The 17,171-nt window shown below is 42.1% G+C and overlaps 1 protein-coding gene across 3 annotated transcripts in view; it reads left to right on the top strand.

The window, feature by feature from the left end:
- The first annotated feature begins 2,314 nt into the window (after positions 1 to 2,314).
- Positions 2,315 to 17,171, top strand: part of KIFAP3 (kinesin associated protein 3) — a 67,631-nt gene continuing 52,774 nt past the window's right edge. The window contains exons 1-11 of one of the 3 annotated variants that reach the window (XM_062497223.1): positions 2,315 to 2,346; positions 7,045 to 7,176; positions 8,418 to 8,572; positions 8,646 to 8,651; positions 9,678 to 9,733; positions 10,201 to 10,342; positions 11,477 to 11,576; positions 12,320 to 12,444; positions 12,909 to 13,007; positions 13,678 to 13,856; positions 16,338 to 16,500. In XM_062497223.1, the coding sequence (XP_062353207.1) occupies positions 2,315 to 2,346; positions 7,045 to 7,176; positions 8,418 to 8,572; positions 8,646 to 8,651; positions 9,678 to 9,733; positions 10,201 to 10,342; positions 11,477 to 11,576; positions 12,320 to 12,444; positions 12,909 to 13,007; positions 13,678 to 13,856; positions 16,338 to 16,500 (1,189 nt within the window). The remainder of the gene's footprint in view (positions 2,347 to 7,044; positions 7,177 to 8,417; positions 8,573 to 8,645; positions 8,652 to 9,677; positions 9,734 to 10,200; positions 10,343 to 11,476; positions 11,577 to 12,319; positions 12,445 to 12,908; positions 13,008 to 13,677; positions 13,857 to 16,337; positions 16,501 to 17,171) is intronic. The other 2 variants (XM_062497222.1, XM_062497224.1) reach the window with 2 other exon arrangements.

Here is a 17,171-nt window from a genome sequence, read left to right on the forward strand (position 1 = left end):
TACTTAGTGCTCAGTGAATATCAGACTATTTATATGGCTTCAGAGTTTAATGTTTGGCTTATGCTTATCTGGAGAGCTGCTGAAATCACTGGAAAACTTCACTCTGATTAGATAGCTGTATTTTTTTTTTCTTTATGACAATATTACTGTGCTAAAAATAGAATAAGCCTAGTAACAAAGGTGTTATGTTCTAGCAATGTTTTGTAAATTCATTGCATTAAGGCAGCACTTCATATTTCACAGGGTACTTTCTTTTCCCATTTTCTGTTAAAACAAAGGCAGGCACTGTGTGGATTCCACAAAATATTTTATTCTGCTCAGTTACAGATTATGGAAGCATAAAAATTCTTAGTATTCTACAGGATCAGTAGACATTAAGTATTTATTCTTAATATTTTGCCACAATATAAAACAAAAGCTGTGTTGTCTATTATTTATTCCTTCATTACCCCTGTGACTCTGGGTAGACAGAACTTTCAGTTGTATGTTATGGGGCAGTGAAGAGTATTCCAGAAAATTACATTAAGATCCTTTCTGAGACCTCTTGGATATGATGGTGTCTGCTTGGTCTCTAGAGTGGCTTGGAGACAGGATTAAGGGACTGAGGATTCAACTGCTGGCTGAATGTGTAACTTTTCCAGCATGATTTTGGATTTGCAGCCACTTTGCCCGAGCCAGTGTCACCCCTTGCTCTCTATGTGTCAGTGACTCAAAAGGAAGATTATGTTTCAAAACACCAAGGCTGCCTTAAGGCTTGGCTTAGCCAAAACCTGGTGCTGAGGACCAGTGACCAGCCCAGGTGGCAGGACACCACAACAGCCTTTCTTCAATCCTCCTCTAAATACTGTACATAGGTCTGGAGCATCTCTTGATGAGGAGCTGGGACAATTTAGTCTGGAAAGGAGATCTCATCAACCCATGTACATGTCTCAAAGGCAGGTGCCAGCCCATTTTCGGTGGTGTCCAGTGACAGGAAGAGGTGCAACAGCCACAACCTGAAACACAAGAAGTTCCACCTCAACACGAGGAAGTTCTCTGCGCTGAACGTGCCGGAGGAGGCTGTCCAGGAAGGTTGTAGATTCTCCCTCTCTGGAGGCAGCCCAAACCCACCTGGATGCATCCCTGTGTCACCTGCTCTGGCTGACCCTGCCTTGGCAGAGGGGTTGGCCAGGATGATCTCCGGAGGTCCCTTCCTGTGCTGATTCTGTGAACATCATTGCTGCTGATCCCTTTTAGGTTTTGCTTTTTTTTTCCCCCTTCTCTTTTATATGTTCTCTGTATCCTTCACACGTATATTTGCAGCTCTGTAGTCTATTGTATTGGTGACTGGTTTTCCCAGCACTGTTCCACGGTCAGAAAGACAAAACAAATTTACAACTATCAAGGCTGAGAACAACTCTTTGAGATACATTTTCATGGACAAAGTACAGCTGGTGCCAAGGGAGGGGCTCCAGAGAAGGGGCTTGACCTGGGGGGGAATTGCATCACCACTTGTCCTCCTAATTGCTGCCTTTCATCAATTATGCTAATTTCTTAAAACCTAAAAAATGTATTCACCACTGGGGGAAGTGGGCTTTTGTGGACATCATCCCACAACTGCCTGTAGAAGCCTTCAAATAAAGATTCCTTTTTATATTACCTCCTTACTAAAATTATCTCGAGTTTCATTTCCAGGTTGGCAAAAAGCAACATTGCTGCTTGCAGCGTCCTGAAGCACTTCTCACCAGAAACAACTTGCTGATTAATTGAAAAAGCATTTCATAATTTGTCAGGAGGTGGCAGTGATGCATATCAATTCCAAAATAATAAGCATTAAACAAATACAGAAGACCAAGTGCTTAACCCACCTGCGAGGTCAGGCCACTTTCCACTCTCAGCCAAGTCTCTATCGGATTGAACCGCAGTTGATCATATTGTAGCTCAAGTTTAGAAACTTAACTTTTGTGTAGGTATTTAGGGTGAAAAAAAACCAAAACAAAACAAACCGAAAAAGAGCTTCTTCCCTTCATTTCCCTTCGTTTCCCGGCGCCTCGCAAGCGAGCAGCCCGTGAGGGGCCGGGAGCCGGCAGGGCAGCGCCGCCCCCGCGCCTGCAGGGGGCGCTAACGGGGAAGGAAAGGCGGGGGGGGGAAAGGAGCGCGGTGCGCATGCGCGGGGGAGCGGCGGCGCGTGCTCAGAGCGCGCGCTCGGGAGCGCGGGGCGGGGCTCGCGCTCTCCCTGGTAACGAGCACCGCGCGCGCGCGGGGCCGCGCCCTGCCCGGGCCGCCGCCCCCCCCCATCCCCTCAGAGCCCCCTCAGAGCCCCCTCACCGCCGCCATGCAGAGTGAGGACGCCCGGTACCTCAAAAGGTAACCGGGGAGGAGCGGCACGGGGCGCGGCGGTTCGTGCTGGGGTGGGGTGGGGTGGGGTCGGGTCGGGTCGTGGCGGTTGATGCGGATGCGGATGGAGTGTGTCAGGTTATGGGGTGGGAGACACAGGTGTTGCGGGGTGTTTGCAGAGGGGTGGGTGGGCGGTTGTGGTTGGGGGAATATAGGGGAGCTGAGGGTGTGGTGGGTTGAGGGATGGATGGCAGATTATTACTAGGGAGGTGACAATGGAGAGTATTGTGAGAGGAGTGGTGATGAGGTGGTGTTTAGTCTGGAGAAGAGGAGGCTCAGAAGTGACCTAATCACTCTCTACGACTTCTTGAAAGGTGGTTGTAGCCAGGTGGGGGGTCGGTCTGTTTCTCCAGGCGACAGCTGACAGAGCCAGAGGACACAGTCCTAAGCTGTGCCAAGGGAAACACAGGTGGGATATTAAGAAAAAGTTTCTTACAGAAAGGGTGATAAAGCATTGAAGTGGTTTTCCCACCGTCTCTGGATGGGTTTAAAAAAACACTAGATGTGGCACTCGGTGCCATGGTCTAGTTGAGGTGTTAGGGCATGGGTTGGACTCGATGATCTTGAAGGTCTCTTCCAACCTGGTGGTTCTGTGTATATTTGAAGGTGGGTGGAGGCATTGCGAGTGAGGAGTGGCTGTTTTGGGAGGTGGCTGGAGGTTGTGGTGTGGTGGGTGACATGGGTGAGGGGTTTGGGAATGGCACATAGATTTGTTCAGGCAGTCTCCCCTCAGCCTGCCCCAGGTCTGTTGGGCAGAAGTTTTGGATGAGGACTGGGAGGGTTAGGGATGAGTGAAGGTTCCAAAGGCATTGTAGACAGAGAGGTGGGATGGGGTGGTAGTTTGGAGGGGTGCTGTGGCCTGGGGATGGCTGTGGTGGTGTCTTATGGTGTGTTTGGGAGGAGGCACTGAAGTGACAGCAGGTTGAGAGGAGAATAGGTGCTATTAGGAGATGAATGGAGAGGATCATTGTGGTGATGGGATGGGGCAGGTGGCTGCTTTGGGGATCGGGGATGGGATAAGAGACAGGCCAGGTTCAGGGAGCAGCTGGGAGACTGATTCAGAGGAGATGTTAGGAGTGTGGCATTGGGTGGGACAAGTGAGGTGAATGGAAGAGGTGACTGTGGTGTATAAAGTGTATGATCTGGGTTTGATGTGGCAGATGTGATGGATGAATGGTGCCTTTTATCTGTCTGTTTGGCAATGAGACCACTCAGCCTAAAGAACAGAGCCTGAGTGGGCCACTGTTGGATCTCTGTCAGTTGTTTCAGAGCAAAAGTGAATCAATCCCAAAAGATGCCAGGTCACCTAGGCCTCTGTTCAGATGTGATGTGTGCAGAGTGTCACTTTATCCTGTCGTGCTGGTGATTTTATCCCTCGTTCTTGAATCCCTAGGAGTTCCTGCTCTTGTTTTTTACTTCCTTTCCACTTATTATCATTTGCAGAACTTCCTGTTTAGACTGTCTAGGTTTTGCTTTTTCTCCCCTTACGTGCCACATATTAAGACCCATAGTTGGAAACAGTGCAGGGAAAAAAAAACCCTCTTGATAGTCTTTGAACATCAGTTCTGTCATAGCTATTCTATGATGGGTAAAAATCAAATGGCCACCCTTAATTAAATCAACAGCTGTAACTTTAGAGTAGTGCCTGTTTTTTTAACCTTACCTGTTCAGTTTGTCTTATGTGATTTTGCAGGAATCTTTGTTTTGTAGTCATCCCTGCAACAGGTGTAGTTGTCTCTCTTTTTGGGGAGCACAAACCCAAAACTACCTGCTGTGCTGTTTAATGTGATCAGGCTGGTGTGTAAGTCTGGTACTCCTCTGCTCCCTGCTTCCCTTTGTCATCCTCCATGGGCACTCCCCCTCCCTCCAAGTCTGACTTGCTGGGATTTGTTCTTGGATTTTCAGCCTTACCCACGTGCACCATTTGTCCCACTTTTCATCAGGATAGTTTGCTTTTGCTTTTTCCCTCCTAAAGGAATTAGTTAATGAAGGATATTAACACTCCAGCTTTGGTTATATGAGCTCAGCTTGCCCAGCTTTTGTCTGTAGAAAATGCCTTCCTCTTTTAAACCTTGAACTGAACTGGGTTCTTGTTGACAAAGCAAGCAGTGAAGTGAAAGGACAGGCTGATGTGCATGAGAGCTCCCCAGTGCTTTTCAGCTTCTACTTGTTATACTATTTGCAGTTTTAAATGCTTTATGAAGTGATTTACAGAGTCAAGATGTGTAGAAAATCAGTAAAGAAGATGTTTGTGGATTTGGGGGAGAGGAGGGGATTTTTTTTCTGTAAATAAAGATTTACCTCGTGATGCAGGCAATCTTAATGCAGTGTTTTCCAAATGAAAACTTGAGTGGCTGGGGAGTACATTTTAGTGTAGGTCCTCAAGCATTTCACAAGGTAGGATTTTCAGAGAGAGAACTCAGCTGTGTATTGATTTGTGACTTCATTAGCTCAGAAATAGCTCAGGCAGAGAGCTCGTTTGTCAGGGTGAGAGGGCAGACAATCTCTGCAGCTGTAAATTCTTCAGTTTACCCATTTGTCCCTCTGAAGGAAAAAATTAAATATGGGAAGTCCTAAAACTGTTTAAGTAATCTTAAGCTAAGGCTCTCCTGATGGCTAAGCTCATCAGTGGTTTACTTTTGCTAAAAGGAGGAGGTTTCATTCCTTCTTTTCCCTGCTAATAAATAGGAAGTGTTGTTCCTTCTCTATAGAGCACTTTAATTCTGTTACACAGTGAAAAATTTCCTCTCTCCAAAACATGGAGTGTTTTCTGTTGGATTGCTGGAATTGACTGTGAACAGGGGTTGATGAGCCCTCATGTTGAACTCCAAGGTATCTGCCAGGAGCAGGGAAAGCATGGGAAGATCAAATCCTTTTGGCAATGATGAGCTGTTACTTCAGCTTTATTCTTGTAAAACTTTACCAAACTCCTGTTCTCTACCCATCATTTTCTTTATATCTGTAAATATTAGTAAGCTGTCACTGACCAGAGCTTTGACTGTCAGGAGATGGAGTGTTTGCAGTTGGCATCTCCTAATAGATCTTAATGTGGGAGAGATTTATTTGGAGGTGAGGAGTGAGAGTTGGATTCTTTTGAAATATGTTTTGTCATAAACTTTCAGTCCTGAAGACTGGACCTTGTGAGAAGAGAGAACAGATTGTAATGAAAGTTCTGTTTCAAGGTACTGTTAAAGGGGAGCAAACCCAAGTCTCTTCAAAAACTCCCAAGTCATAGAGGAAGTCTTGCAGTACTCATGGAAAATGTTACTCTCTAGCAGAGAGATATTTTTTGCTCTGTGTAGCTTTGTCCTTGCAAGGTTGGTAGTTAAACTGGACTCTTCATTTCCCACAGCAGATCTTTCTGCGGTCTGTGGGGTTTTTTGGGCAGCTGTATCTCAAGACAAAGTATTTTTTGCAGCTGTATTCTGCAAAAGGGAAAGTGGACACCAGAGTAGCTGGGTGGATGGAGACACATTTCAAACGTTTTCTTCTGAGAGTTGTTACACCACATGCTGCATCTGGATTTGCTGACATTTCCAGCTTTATGGGGTTCAAGTTGTTTTCCCTGATCTAATTGACCCCATGCCATGGCTACCTGCTATCTCCTAGGTGTTCCTATGACTACTGGTGAAGCCACTTGTAACTGTTTTTATGGACATGTCTGTCTAAAAAACCTGAACACCCAAGAAAAAGCCCACTCCACATCCCAAAAGGCAAACCCACATTTTGGAGGTGGTTTTAATTTGAGTATTTCAGCAGCCTGGATTATGGCATGACTGTAGATACTCGATTGGCAGTACCAAGTGGAGAAGGGACGAGTGTCATCTTCACCAATAAATAAAAATGTGTCACTGTGTTCTCTGGATGTGGTTCTACCACTGCTTGAAAAAGAAATGAGGTGTTGCCCTCTTCCATCTGAGCCTTTCTTCAGGACCCTTGGATCTCCATGGACACAGAATTGTTGGCACAGAGGAGGAGAGAGCAGGACAGGCCCTTTTGGCACTGACATACCCCAGAGTGCTTCCCTGGAGAATTCTTCTCCAAAGGATCTGTAGCTGTAGAAAAGCAGGTAGACATGATTTATATCTTTTGATGGCAGCTGTTGATTTTTGTAATCCCTCAAACCCGGCAGCAGGCACAGTAAGGTGAATAACAGTACCAGAGAGGTTTTGTGTTTCAAGAGAGAATATTTAAATTGAAATAGAAATTATTTGTAATTCAGTCTCATATAATTGTAACTACTAAGAGTTAGCCAAGAGAATGACAAAAAAATTCCATTTGTAGAGGACTGTACTAAGTGAAGGCCATTCGAGAAAGATTTGTCAATATTGACAAGGTAATGGAGAATCAACTGGGAAATTCACCTGCTTGGTGAAATGCATCTTTTTACTCATTGTGGTGATGTGGAACGGGATAACTTTGATTTCTTTCCTGATTTCTGTGAGTAAGGCTTGACCAGTGGCTTGAATATTTCTGTACTACAGGTAGTAGCCAAGAATATGCCACTAGCACCAGGCTTTGGTACAGCTGTGTGGGGTGGAGTATGGTGTGGAAGAAGAGCACTGCTTGGGTTTAGGGTCTGCACGAAACAGGAGGCAGGTAACTGATTTCTGCTCTGGTGTCTTTTCTGAGCTTTTCATTTAATCAGTTTTTTTCTCTTTATGATAGGAAGGTAAAAGGAGGTAACATAGATGTGCATCCATCTGAGAAAGCCCTCATTGTCCATTATGAAGTGGAAGCAACGATCCTGGGAGAGCTGGGAGACCCCATGCTGGGGGAGCGCAAGGAATGTCAGAAAATGTAAGGTCACAGCAAACTCTGATACTTTATCTCAATCTTTGTAGTCATAAATTCAATATCTGAGAGTACCACCTACCTCTGAGAAATTGTAGTTTATAATCTTTATGCAGCTTAGTGCTGCACTAACAGAGGGTTTCAAAGCCAGGAAATAACATGTGCTTAGGAAGGTTAACATGTGAAACACACACCGTAAATTGCTTTTCAGCCATGTACTTCAAGGTGTTTTGTAAAAAAAGTGATGAGTCCTGTTTTACATGATGGGTATCGAAGCAGAAAAAAAGTGAAGTGATTCCTGTTTGTTTCCTGTGCAAATGGCAGTTCATGTTAGGGCAAAAAGTACCATTGAACCTCCTGCAGCCTCATGCTCCTGCTGTTGGCTCTCCTGTTGTTTTGATCTGCCCCTGCCCAAACAGTGAATTCACTACTTTATCTGCATTTGACTTTTGCCTGCTTAGTTTCTTTCAAGACCATTAAAATATTCCCCACTGGAAAAGCCCAGAGAGCTATCATAACTTCAATATTCAAGCTGCAAGGTTGGACCTATTCTAGGGGGGTTTTATCTCTGTACTGATTTCCTTTTGAAAAATATGAGCTGAAGTAGCTGCCTGTGTGAGTGCGTGTTAGAAGAATAATTGGGGGAAATAGAAAAGAGAATCCTTAAATTGTCTCAAACTTTTGAAGATATCAGAAGCATTCTTCTGTCCTCAGATGAATCAGCATAACTTTCATCTGCAAGGTGGTGGAATTCCTTTTTGTTCCCCCTGGTTGTTAATGCCCACAGAGATTTCGTACTGCTCATTGCTTGTGGACCTGGCTGCAGATCTGCCAGAGCTGTGGGAGACTCCTGGCACTGCAAAAGAACCTTTCTGTGCAGACAACACCCAGAACTGTCTCTCGTTTGGGACTTTGTCGTGTGCAATACTCCTTTGTGGTCCTGTGCACTTTTTATGGGGTATATTGCAAATCAGTTACTGTCTTTTGTATCTAAGATGGTTGTAAGGGATCTGTTCATACAACTGCCTTCAATGCTGCTGCTTGGAAGCTCATGAACAGTTATGCTCCACCAAATCTGTTTGACAGTTGCTTGCTATTTGGAGTTCAGAGAGACTACTTTGTCATGAAAGGCACAGGGTGTATCAGGATCATTTCTGCTTCAGGAAATTCATGACACTGTGAACATAATCAAAGGACTGAAGAGAAAAAAAATTCAAAAACTGAAAAGAGACTTGTCTGTGTTGCAGAATTCGGCTGAAGAGTCTTAATGCAAATACAGACATTAGTTCCCTGGCTCGGAAGGTTGTTGAAGAATGCAAGCTCATTCACCCCTCCAAGCTTGCTGAAGTAGAGCAGTTGCTATACTACCTGCAGAACCGCAGAGATTCCTCAGCAGGAAAAGGTAAAAACTACAGGAACAAAGTAGCTTGAGGCTGGGGTGCCTCAGCCTCAAACAAATACTGAGGTGTTTCTAGCTCAGAGCCCAATGTACCTCATGTACCAGTTCTCTGGGGATGGTGACAGTAGGGGACACGTGTGTTTTATCACTCTTAGAAGCAATTATGGTCTTGAAGTGAGATTGGAGGAAATTACCTTTTTAACAACCAAATTGGTTCTATTATTTTGGTTACACTTAGTATTCATGCTTCTTACTGGCTATGTTGTGCTTTAGCAGGACTTGGGAGGTACAGATGCTGCTGTTGGGTGCAGCCTCATTGTATCGAATCTCACTCACAGTGATGTCAAAAATCTCTAAGAGGATCTTCCTGGAAGGACCTCTGCCATCACCTCTTACAAGGGTAGACATTGTGCCTAGGCTGAATCTAGGCTGTTTGTAAAGATGGAGAGTTTCAGAGCCTGACAAGCTTTGGTCCAGTGTAGCAGACAGCCTGGGGTGTTTCTCTCACCACCTTAAGTTCCTGGCCTCTTGGTGCTCCTATTTATGCCTTAAGTTCACCTTAAACTTTCTGCTCAGGGTACAGTTGAATATTTAACACGAGATTCTACATTACCTTGCAGTTATCAAGGTTTCTTGCAACCATTAAATGGTTAGCTTTGTTCTCAAGCTGGATTCCTAGTGAGACAAATTTAAAACGAAGACTTGTTTTATATATGGGGTTTGATTGTAAAAGCTTTGCATGTTTTACCCTCTTGCACTCTGCAGTTCTGTGTCTTGGTGTGTCAGAGGGCAGAGGCAGAATCAAAGCTGCTGGGGTCTCTCACCGTGGGAGTGGATGTTGTCACTCTGGGCTTGCTCTAAGGTTTATCACCCTCTGTCTCCCCAGCTCATTGGGCTATCACTGGTTGTTTACACTGAGTTACCAAAAGGCAGTTGAGGATTTGCTTTACTCCCTAGGGACTGTTCGGCTTCAGAAACCTGTGTTAGTCTGGCAGGTCAGCTGGACACAAAAGGACTTTGATCTTGATTTAACTAGAATGTTTATTATGAGAACATTGGATATGTGTTTGTGTATAACTTAGCTGCACCCATGTCTTTTTCCTTATAGAAAAGAAAGAGAAAACCAGCAAGCCAAAAGATCCACCCCCATTTGAAGGAACAGAGGTAAATATGGATGTTAAAATAGAGTTGCAAACCCTGTTTACTACTTCAGTAAGCAGTTACAAAAGGGAAGAGGGGAGAGGAAATGCTGAATTCTTGTGTTTTTTCCTTCTTGTTTTTTAAACAAAGAACTTGGTTTGGAAATAACTGCACAATGGAAAAAAATCAGCTCCATAAAGGGTAAAATATTTGACTTGAATACTTGCCCCTCCAAGTATAGCACACAGCAGGACAGCCAGTGAGATCTGGAACATCAGGCAGGACATAGAGTTGTGTCTGAGCATCCTTTGATTTTTAGGAATGAGGTCTCCTCAGATTTCTTGGTGTTCATCAGCAGTGATTCTGCATGTGTTGGGGTTTTTCAACTTGTATTTTATTTTTGCCTAAGATATGTACTCACAAACTGAGTGACCTTTTCTGGTATTGAATTACCATCTCTCTTTGAAACCATTGCTTCTAACTGCTTTCAGATTGATGAAGTTGCCAATATCAATGATATGGATGAGTACATTGAGTTACTGTATGAGGACATTCCTGATAAGGTGCGTGGCTCTGCCCTCATCCTGCAGCTGGCCAGGAATCCTGATAATTTGGAGGAGCTGCTTATAAATGGTAATTTTAAAACCCAGTGGTAATTTCTTTTGATGTGCTATTAATTTGTACCCAGGGAAAGATAGTTCACCTTTTTTTTGAGATTTTCTTTAGTTTGCTAGGCTCTATTTATCTGTTTATAATAAGGTGGCCATCAAAGCCCAGTTGGGTCTCTGTACAAATGGATGCTGCTCAGACTGGTCCTAGGTGAACCTAATACAGAAATCTTGCTGGCCTTTCCAGGCTTCTATTTTTTCTGATCCTAGTTATTTTGATGCTAAATTAAATTCAGCTGACATTACTGCTGGAGATGGGAATGTATTGTTGTATTCCATAGATCAGGAAACTTAACCTTGAAAAGGGGATTTGCAAGCTGACAAAAGTTGATTTTGTGATTTTTTTTTTTTTTTCTTTTTCTTTCCTTGCCCGTTTTGTCTCTTTTGCTGAGCCCTTATACCCTCACCTTCCTTGAGTAAATGATGACATCAATACATGCCCATCTTGCAGTGTCACCATGGAAGATGAAATGGGATGGGAATGGAGAGCCATGAAATAATGGCTTGCTCCTATGAGTTGTTGAAAATATTTTAATGTTCATGTTCCCAGTTGGTGCTTTTCTGATTGAGTAACATGCTGTACATGGAGAGAGACTAGCTAGGGGAAGGTGAATAGAAAAGTGAGATTAAATAAAACAAAGATAAACCAGATTATAAAATAATATGAACAAGATTGGGGGGGAAAAATAAATAGAAAGGTGGATGAGAAATATTATCTGTCAAGGTAGAATTTAAAGGGCATTTGGAAGTGGAAATGGTGTTCAGGCAGGGGGCACAATGTAGTATGGAGCACAGAGCTGGCAGAGGCCACAAGATCTGAAGGTTTGTGGTAGTTTTAAGATGACTTCAGTTTAGGTTGCACCTTGATTCCATGTTGCTGTCTCTTAGGGTTTGTGACAGGGTGACCACCCAGAGAACTCTGGTACTGTCTCCAAACAGAAGAGTGAGCAGTATTGTCTGTTAAATTGGGGTACCTGTGAAAGTATTCCACTAGAAAACTGATAGATGTAGAATAAGGTGTATGCAAATTCTCAGGCTCCCAAGCTAAAAAGGAGGGACACAAAATGCTGATGCTTCTTTAAATCTTGTTTCACTTCAGAAACTGCCCTGGGTGCATTGGCTAGAGTGCTGAGGGAAGACTGGAAACAAAGCATTGAACTGGCTACCAATATAATTTACATTTTCTTCTGCTTTTCGAGGTGAGTGCAGTGTCCCTGGATTAGAAACATAAAAAATGTAACTCTGCCGAGTGGCTGTTCAATTATTTTCTGCTGTGTGCTACAAAACCTCACTGAAACAGGAAAAACAGACAGAAACATGCTTGTTCCTCGATTTTATCACTTATAACAAAAAGAGCTCATGGTGAGGCAGTTTGTAAGAGAGCTGGGGAGAAACTAGTGAAGATTCTGACCCATGGCTTTCTGTCAGAAATGAAAGGTGGCTGGACTGCCTCCTCTAGTTTCCATCTGCACTCCTACAGGGAAGAAACCATGTTCAATACTGAAGTGAGCACTTACTCTTATTTAGCTATGCCAGTGTTTCAGCAGACCCTGCCTAGAAGTAATTCAAGCAGAAATGGCATTTACCTTGATTTCAGGTCTCTGTTATATTTCTAGTGGGGAGAGAGTGCTCTGAAGCACTTGCAGTATGGAAGGCAGGGCTGAGGGGAAAACCTTTTCCTTTTTGCATGATAACTAGAGTGTGTTTTTATTTTGATCTGGAGAACAAACTGTTCCTTGTCTTTCTACAAGCTGAGAAAATACCATTTTTCAGGGACTGTTCTTGTGTTGAAATAGTTTTCCAGTAGGGAAATGCTACAATGGGGCACACTGTAAATACCTTTTTTAATATTTCATATGGTGCAGTATTTCTATCATAGATATCAAAATAGATCTGGGGTTGTTGGCATTTATTCCTCACAAGTATTTTTTCTTCAATGTAGTTTCTCTCAATTTCATGGGATAATCACACACTACAAAATTGGAGCTCTGTGTATGAATATCATAGACCATGAGCTGAAGAGACATGAGCTTTGGCAGGAAGAACTTGCTAAAAAGAAGAAAGCTGATATCCTTTTGATGTTCTGGCATAGCCTGGTGGCTTCTTGCTTATCTTGATCAGTGTTGTTGGGTTATACAAGCTAAGTATGCAGCACCCCCTGCCAAAGCAGTAGAATTTACTAGAAAGTGCAAAATATAATTGCAGAAATGAGAAAGATCAAGAGTGAAGATTGGGATGTGGAAGAGGTTAAGCTGAAGCTACTAAAGCAACACGAGGAAAAAAAATGTGTTTTATCAGCAGTATGTCTTAGAATGTCTGTGCTGCTTACTAGAGTGTAAAATACCCCGGCCTAGGAGAGGAGGGTCATGGGCTGGATTGCAGGAGTAGCACGCTGAGTGCAGAGGGAGAGGCTTGACACTGGGTATTCCACAGATCCCTTGATGTCACTATGATTGAGGAACACTGCTGAGGACAATTGTCAGTCTAGCTTGTATTGCTTTTCTCTGAACTCCTTAACTTCTGTAATTCACTCGATGAAGATCCTGAAAATCAAACCCTGAAAAAGGACTATGAGAAAACTTACAAGAAGTACAAAGGGCTGGTTGTCAAGCAGGAACAGCTGCTTAGAGGTACCAAACCCAAATAGCAAATTGCTTTGTTGTTGGTAAGCATGGCTGAGGGATCCTGATTGATTCTTGTTATAACCAGGGTGTGTTAAACATCCTGAATGTGGGGATGAATATTGGAATAGTGTTGCCAAACTGTTAAATGTTTGACACAGTTAATAATTATAAAAGCCATTTGTCACAAGAAGAGCAAAAGTGATTCACTTTTCTTTGCTCATGATGTTGGTGTGGGAGGGGTTGGGTATTGGGGTTTTTTAAAATTTGCCTAACTTAGCTTGTATCCGACTCTTTGAATAGATTTCATTCTATCACAGTTTTTGTGCTAAAATACACTTCACGTTAGATTGAAATTATCTGAGTGGCAAACCTTTCCTGAGAGGGGCTTTTTAATGGTTCCTGTTGAAATTGAAATTTAAAAAAATACAAATCACACAACATAAAAAGCTTCTAGTGATCACAATTCTAATTTTTCTTTCAGAGCCACAATTAGAATTAATCTTCTTAATGCTTTTTAAAGAGAAAAAAGCATTCACAGGAAATTTACTTCAAAATGCATTGAAAAGGGAGCATGATGCTTCTGAAAGTCTTGTCTTCAGCACTTAGTGTAAACAGAGACTTATTTAGTTGTGTTGGTTATGATGTGTTGGAGTGATGTTTTTGTGATCTTTGTTAGTTGCAATTTACCTGCTCCTAAACCTTGCTGAGGATACTCGCATTGAGCTGAAGATGAGGAACAAGAACATTGTCCACATGTTGGTGAAAGCACTGGACCGGGATAACTTTGAGCTGCTTATCCTCGTTGTAACCTTCCTGAAGAAACTCAGCATTTTCATGGAGAACAAAAATGATATGGTGAGGCTTGTGGCACTCTGCTGCAATGCTGGAAAGGTTGGAGTTCTGAAAACTCTGTTTGGTTGGAGGGAGGAGGGAGTCATGTCTGTTTTCACACTGAGTACCTCCAGCACTGATTATCCTGTTTCGTTACAAGTAAAATGAGTGAAAGAAAAGCACAACATCCAGTTGTAGCCTACTGCAAACAGTTTTGAGGAAATGTCATCTCAAGCAGAGAATATGATGCAAAATACAATCCACAAAATTACAAATCTTGAATTCATCACCTCAGAGTCTTGTCATACCCCCACTTCTGGTGATGCCCATGACCCTGCCCCTGGACTATACTCTTGTGACAACATATTGTTGTTTCTGCCATGTATTGACTTGGGAAGTGAGGTATTTATCCTGCTGGGGATTGCTAGGCTAGTTTACTTGTTTCCTGTGTCACTTGGGTTTTAAAAGGCACTTCACATCTGTTCCTCCCTGCTGCCAGTAGCTCCTAAGAACTGGAGGCAGTTACTCTTCACAAGCTTTTTTTGGGGGTTTTTTGCATTTTTTGGTTTGTTTTTTGGTTTGTTTTTTGGTTTGTTTTTTGGTTTGTTTTTTGGTTTGTTTTTTGGTTTGTTTTTTGGTTTGTTTTTTGGTTTGTTTTTTGGTTTGTTTTTTGGTTTGTTTTTTGGTTTGTTTTTTGGTTTGTTTTTTGGTTTGTTTTTTGGTTTGTTTTTTGGTTTGTTTTTTGGTTTGTTTTTTGGTTTGTTTTTTGGTTTGTTTTTTGGTTTGTTTTTTGGTTTGTTTTTTGGTTTGTTTTTTGGTTTGTTTTTTGGTTTGTTTTTTGGTTTGTTTTTTGGTTTGTTTTTTGGTTTGTTTTTTGGTTTGTTTGTTTTTTTGATGTCCTACATTTCTGAAATTGTAGCGTAATTTTTCTTTTGTTGACTTCAAGCTCTAGCCAAGTATCTCCTTTACTGATACGTTAGTAGATGCTTGATTTTACCTTTGTGCCTCTATTACAAGTTACTAGATGAAATTTATGTTTTCCTTATCCAAGAGGTAATCTGAGATCAGTGGTACACGGAGATTGTGAGATGAGAAGATCTGTGTAAAAGCAGTAGTGAATTAACTGAACTTTTGCATGCATGTGCACTGAACACTGCAAAAAAGAAGTATCTCCCTTATTTATGTATGGAACTTGGTTAGGAAAATAAGAGTTAGCTCTCCAACCCGCTAATTTGCTGGCACACTTTCCCCATTGCATCTGATTTAGTGGAAGGACAAATGAAACAAAGTTGTTGAGTTGATTTTATTTCAGAGTGCTCTGACAGTTTTGAAAATATTGGTGTGCTTCAGGTCAGCTGTCTGAGCATTCCTTACTGATAATAAAGATGATGCTTTTTTCTCCATGGTGTTATTAAGGAAAGCTACCAGTGAAGGAGAAGGTGTTCTGATACTTATATTGGGCAGTAATACAAAACTGTCAAAGGCAAGATTAGTTGTGCAGCACCTGATTGTAAGTAAAACTGAATAATCCATGTGTATTTATAGCACATTCTTTCCTTGGCTATTCCAGGGCCATATTAAATTCAGAGCAGTGAGGTAGGAGTTGTTGCCATCTGATTGTTTCTGATCAAAGCTGTCCGGGCAGTTGTTTGATTATTGCACTGTGCTGTGTGGGGAGAGCTGTAGTTTCTTTTCTTAGTATTCATTTGGTGTCTATTTATAACCAGACTGGTAATGTACATGGAGAAGTCTGAAGAATGCAAAGTAATTTTATGTGCCTCCTTCTGGCCGAAGAAGGATCTGGGAAACAAAAAAAATGAATGCATTTAAAAGATTATGTCAAATAAAAGCACAGAAATGTTGCTTAAAACATGATAAAAATTTTCTGAAGTCTTGCCAGTTCAGATGCGTTTTCTGGCTGGTAAAGTGAACATGATCTCAGGAGCTAATACCACTTCTCAATTCCTGGATTCCACTTTTTAATTTAGAAGTGATACTTGTTTCAAGATGACTTTCATGCTTTTATTAAATTAACATGCAGGATGGCATGCCTCTTCTGGGATCACATGCACATTTCTGGAGAGGAGTTGATTTGAAATTCATAATGACAGGGCTCAAACTCTTTTTTGAATGCAGATTTTCTGTCTTTCTTGGTTGGGTTGATGTTTGACTCTACTGGCAGTTGCTGCAGGACTGCATGTGTTAAAAGTTTAAATTAGTTTGCTCAGCCCAATCTAGTTTTGCAGGTGATGTCTTCACAACATTCTTGCAGTATTCCAACTGTGAGGAGTGTTTCCAAGACATCTGAACTGGTTGGTTGAAAACCTGTTTTAATTAATGTTTCCCTGTAACCCAGTCTAGAAGACTTCAACCACTAAGGCATAAGCAAAACTACTTCAGATGAAATGCATTAACAGTCACTTTTATGGCTACAAATTGCAATATTGAAGCCAAAGTAAGCTTGGATGGATTATATTTGTTTGGTTTTCTTTCCTTGAAATATAGGTTGAAATGGATATTGTTGAAAAACTTGTGAAAATGGTACCATGTGAACACGAAGACCTGCTGAACATCACTCTTCGACTCTTACTGAATCTCTCCTTTGACACAGGCCTGAGAAGTAAAATGGTGCATGTTGGTTTGCTTCCCAAACTCACTGCACTCCTGGGTATGTCTTCTTTTGGTCTAACAAAGACATTTCAGCATTTCAGTGAAGCTGTTTGCATCATGGTATGATGTGCCTAAAAGTTGTTGTGTCACTTTTGTCTTTGCTGCCACTTCCTCACCACTCCCAGCTTCTCAGCATTCACATCATCTTGTCACACACGGGTTTAAGTTTAGGTTTCCAGTAGATTTACCTTTAGGGTCTCTTAAACTGTAGAATGAATCTTCCAGTCTTTAAAAATAACTTCAGTAGCTACCTGAAAACCATGTGAGCTCACACATGAATGATGTTAGTGATTCTGAGGGGACCACCTAGGAAAAATAACCAGCAACTTCACAGAGCCTAGCTGATGGTACGAACTATATATGTATATACTTATTTTTCATGAAGGTTGGTACAGCTGCTGGCTCTTTTAACTTGTCCAGACAGATTAGAAATGTCCCAGTTTTGTTAGTTTTCAATCTAGGCAGAGCTAATTTCTAGACTTTCAGCTTGGCAGTCTTGTGTTTAAGATCACATAAGTACATCAGTTACAAGTGAAACTTTCTATTGTCACTAGGGGAAAACCATGGAAACAATAAAGAGTTGGGGGAAAAAGCAGAGGATTGTTCTGTTGGTCATTGTTGTATGCAGGAGTTCTGAGGAGGGACTTTTTTTGCTTTCTGTGTGTTCTT

Source organism: Cinclus cinclus, chromosome 8, assembly GCF_963662255.1.
Source record: "Cinclus cinclus chromosome 8, bCinCin1.1, whole genome shotgun sequence".
NCBI lineage: Eukaryota > Metazoa > Chordata > Aves > Passeriformes > Cinclidae > Cinclus > Cinclus cinclus.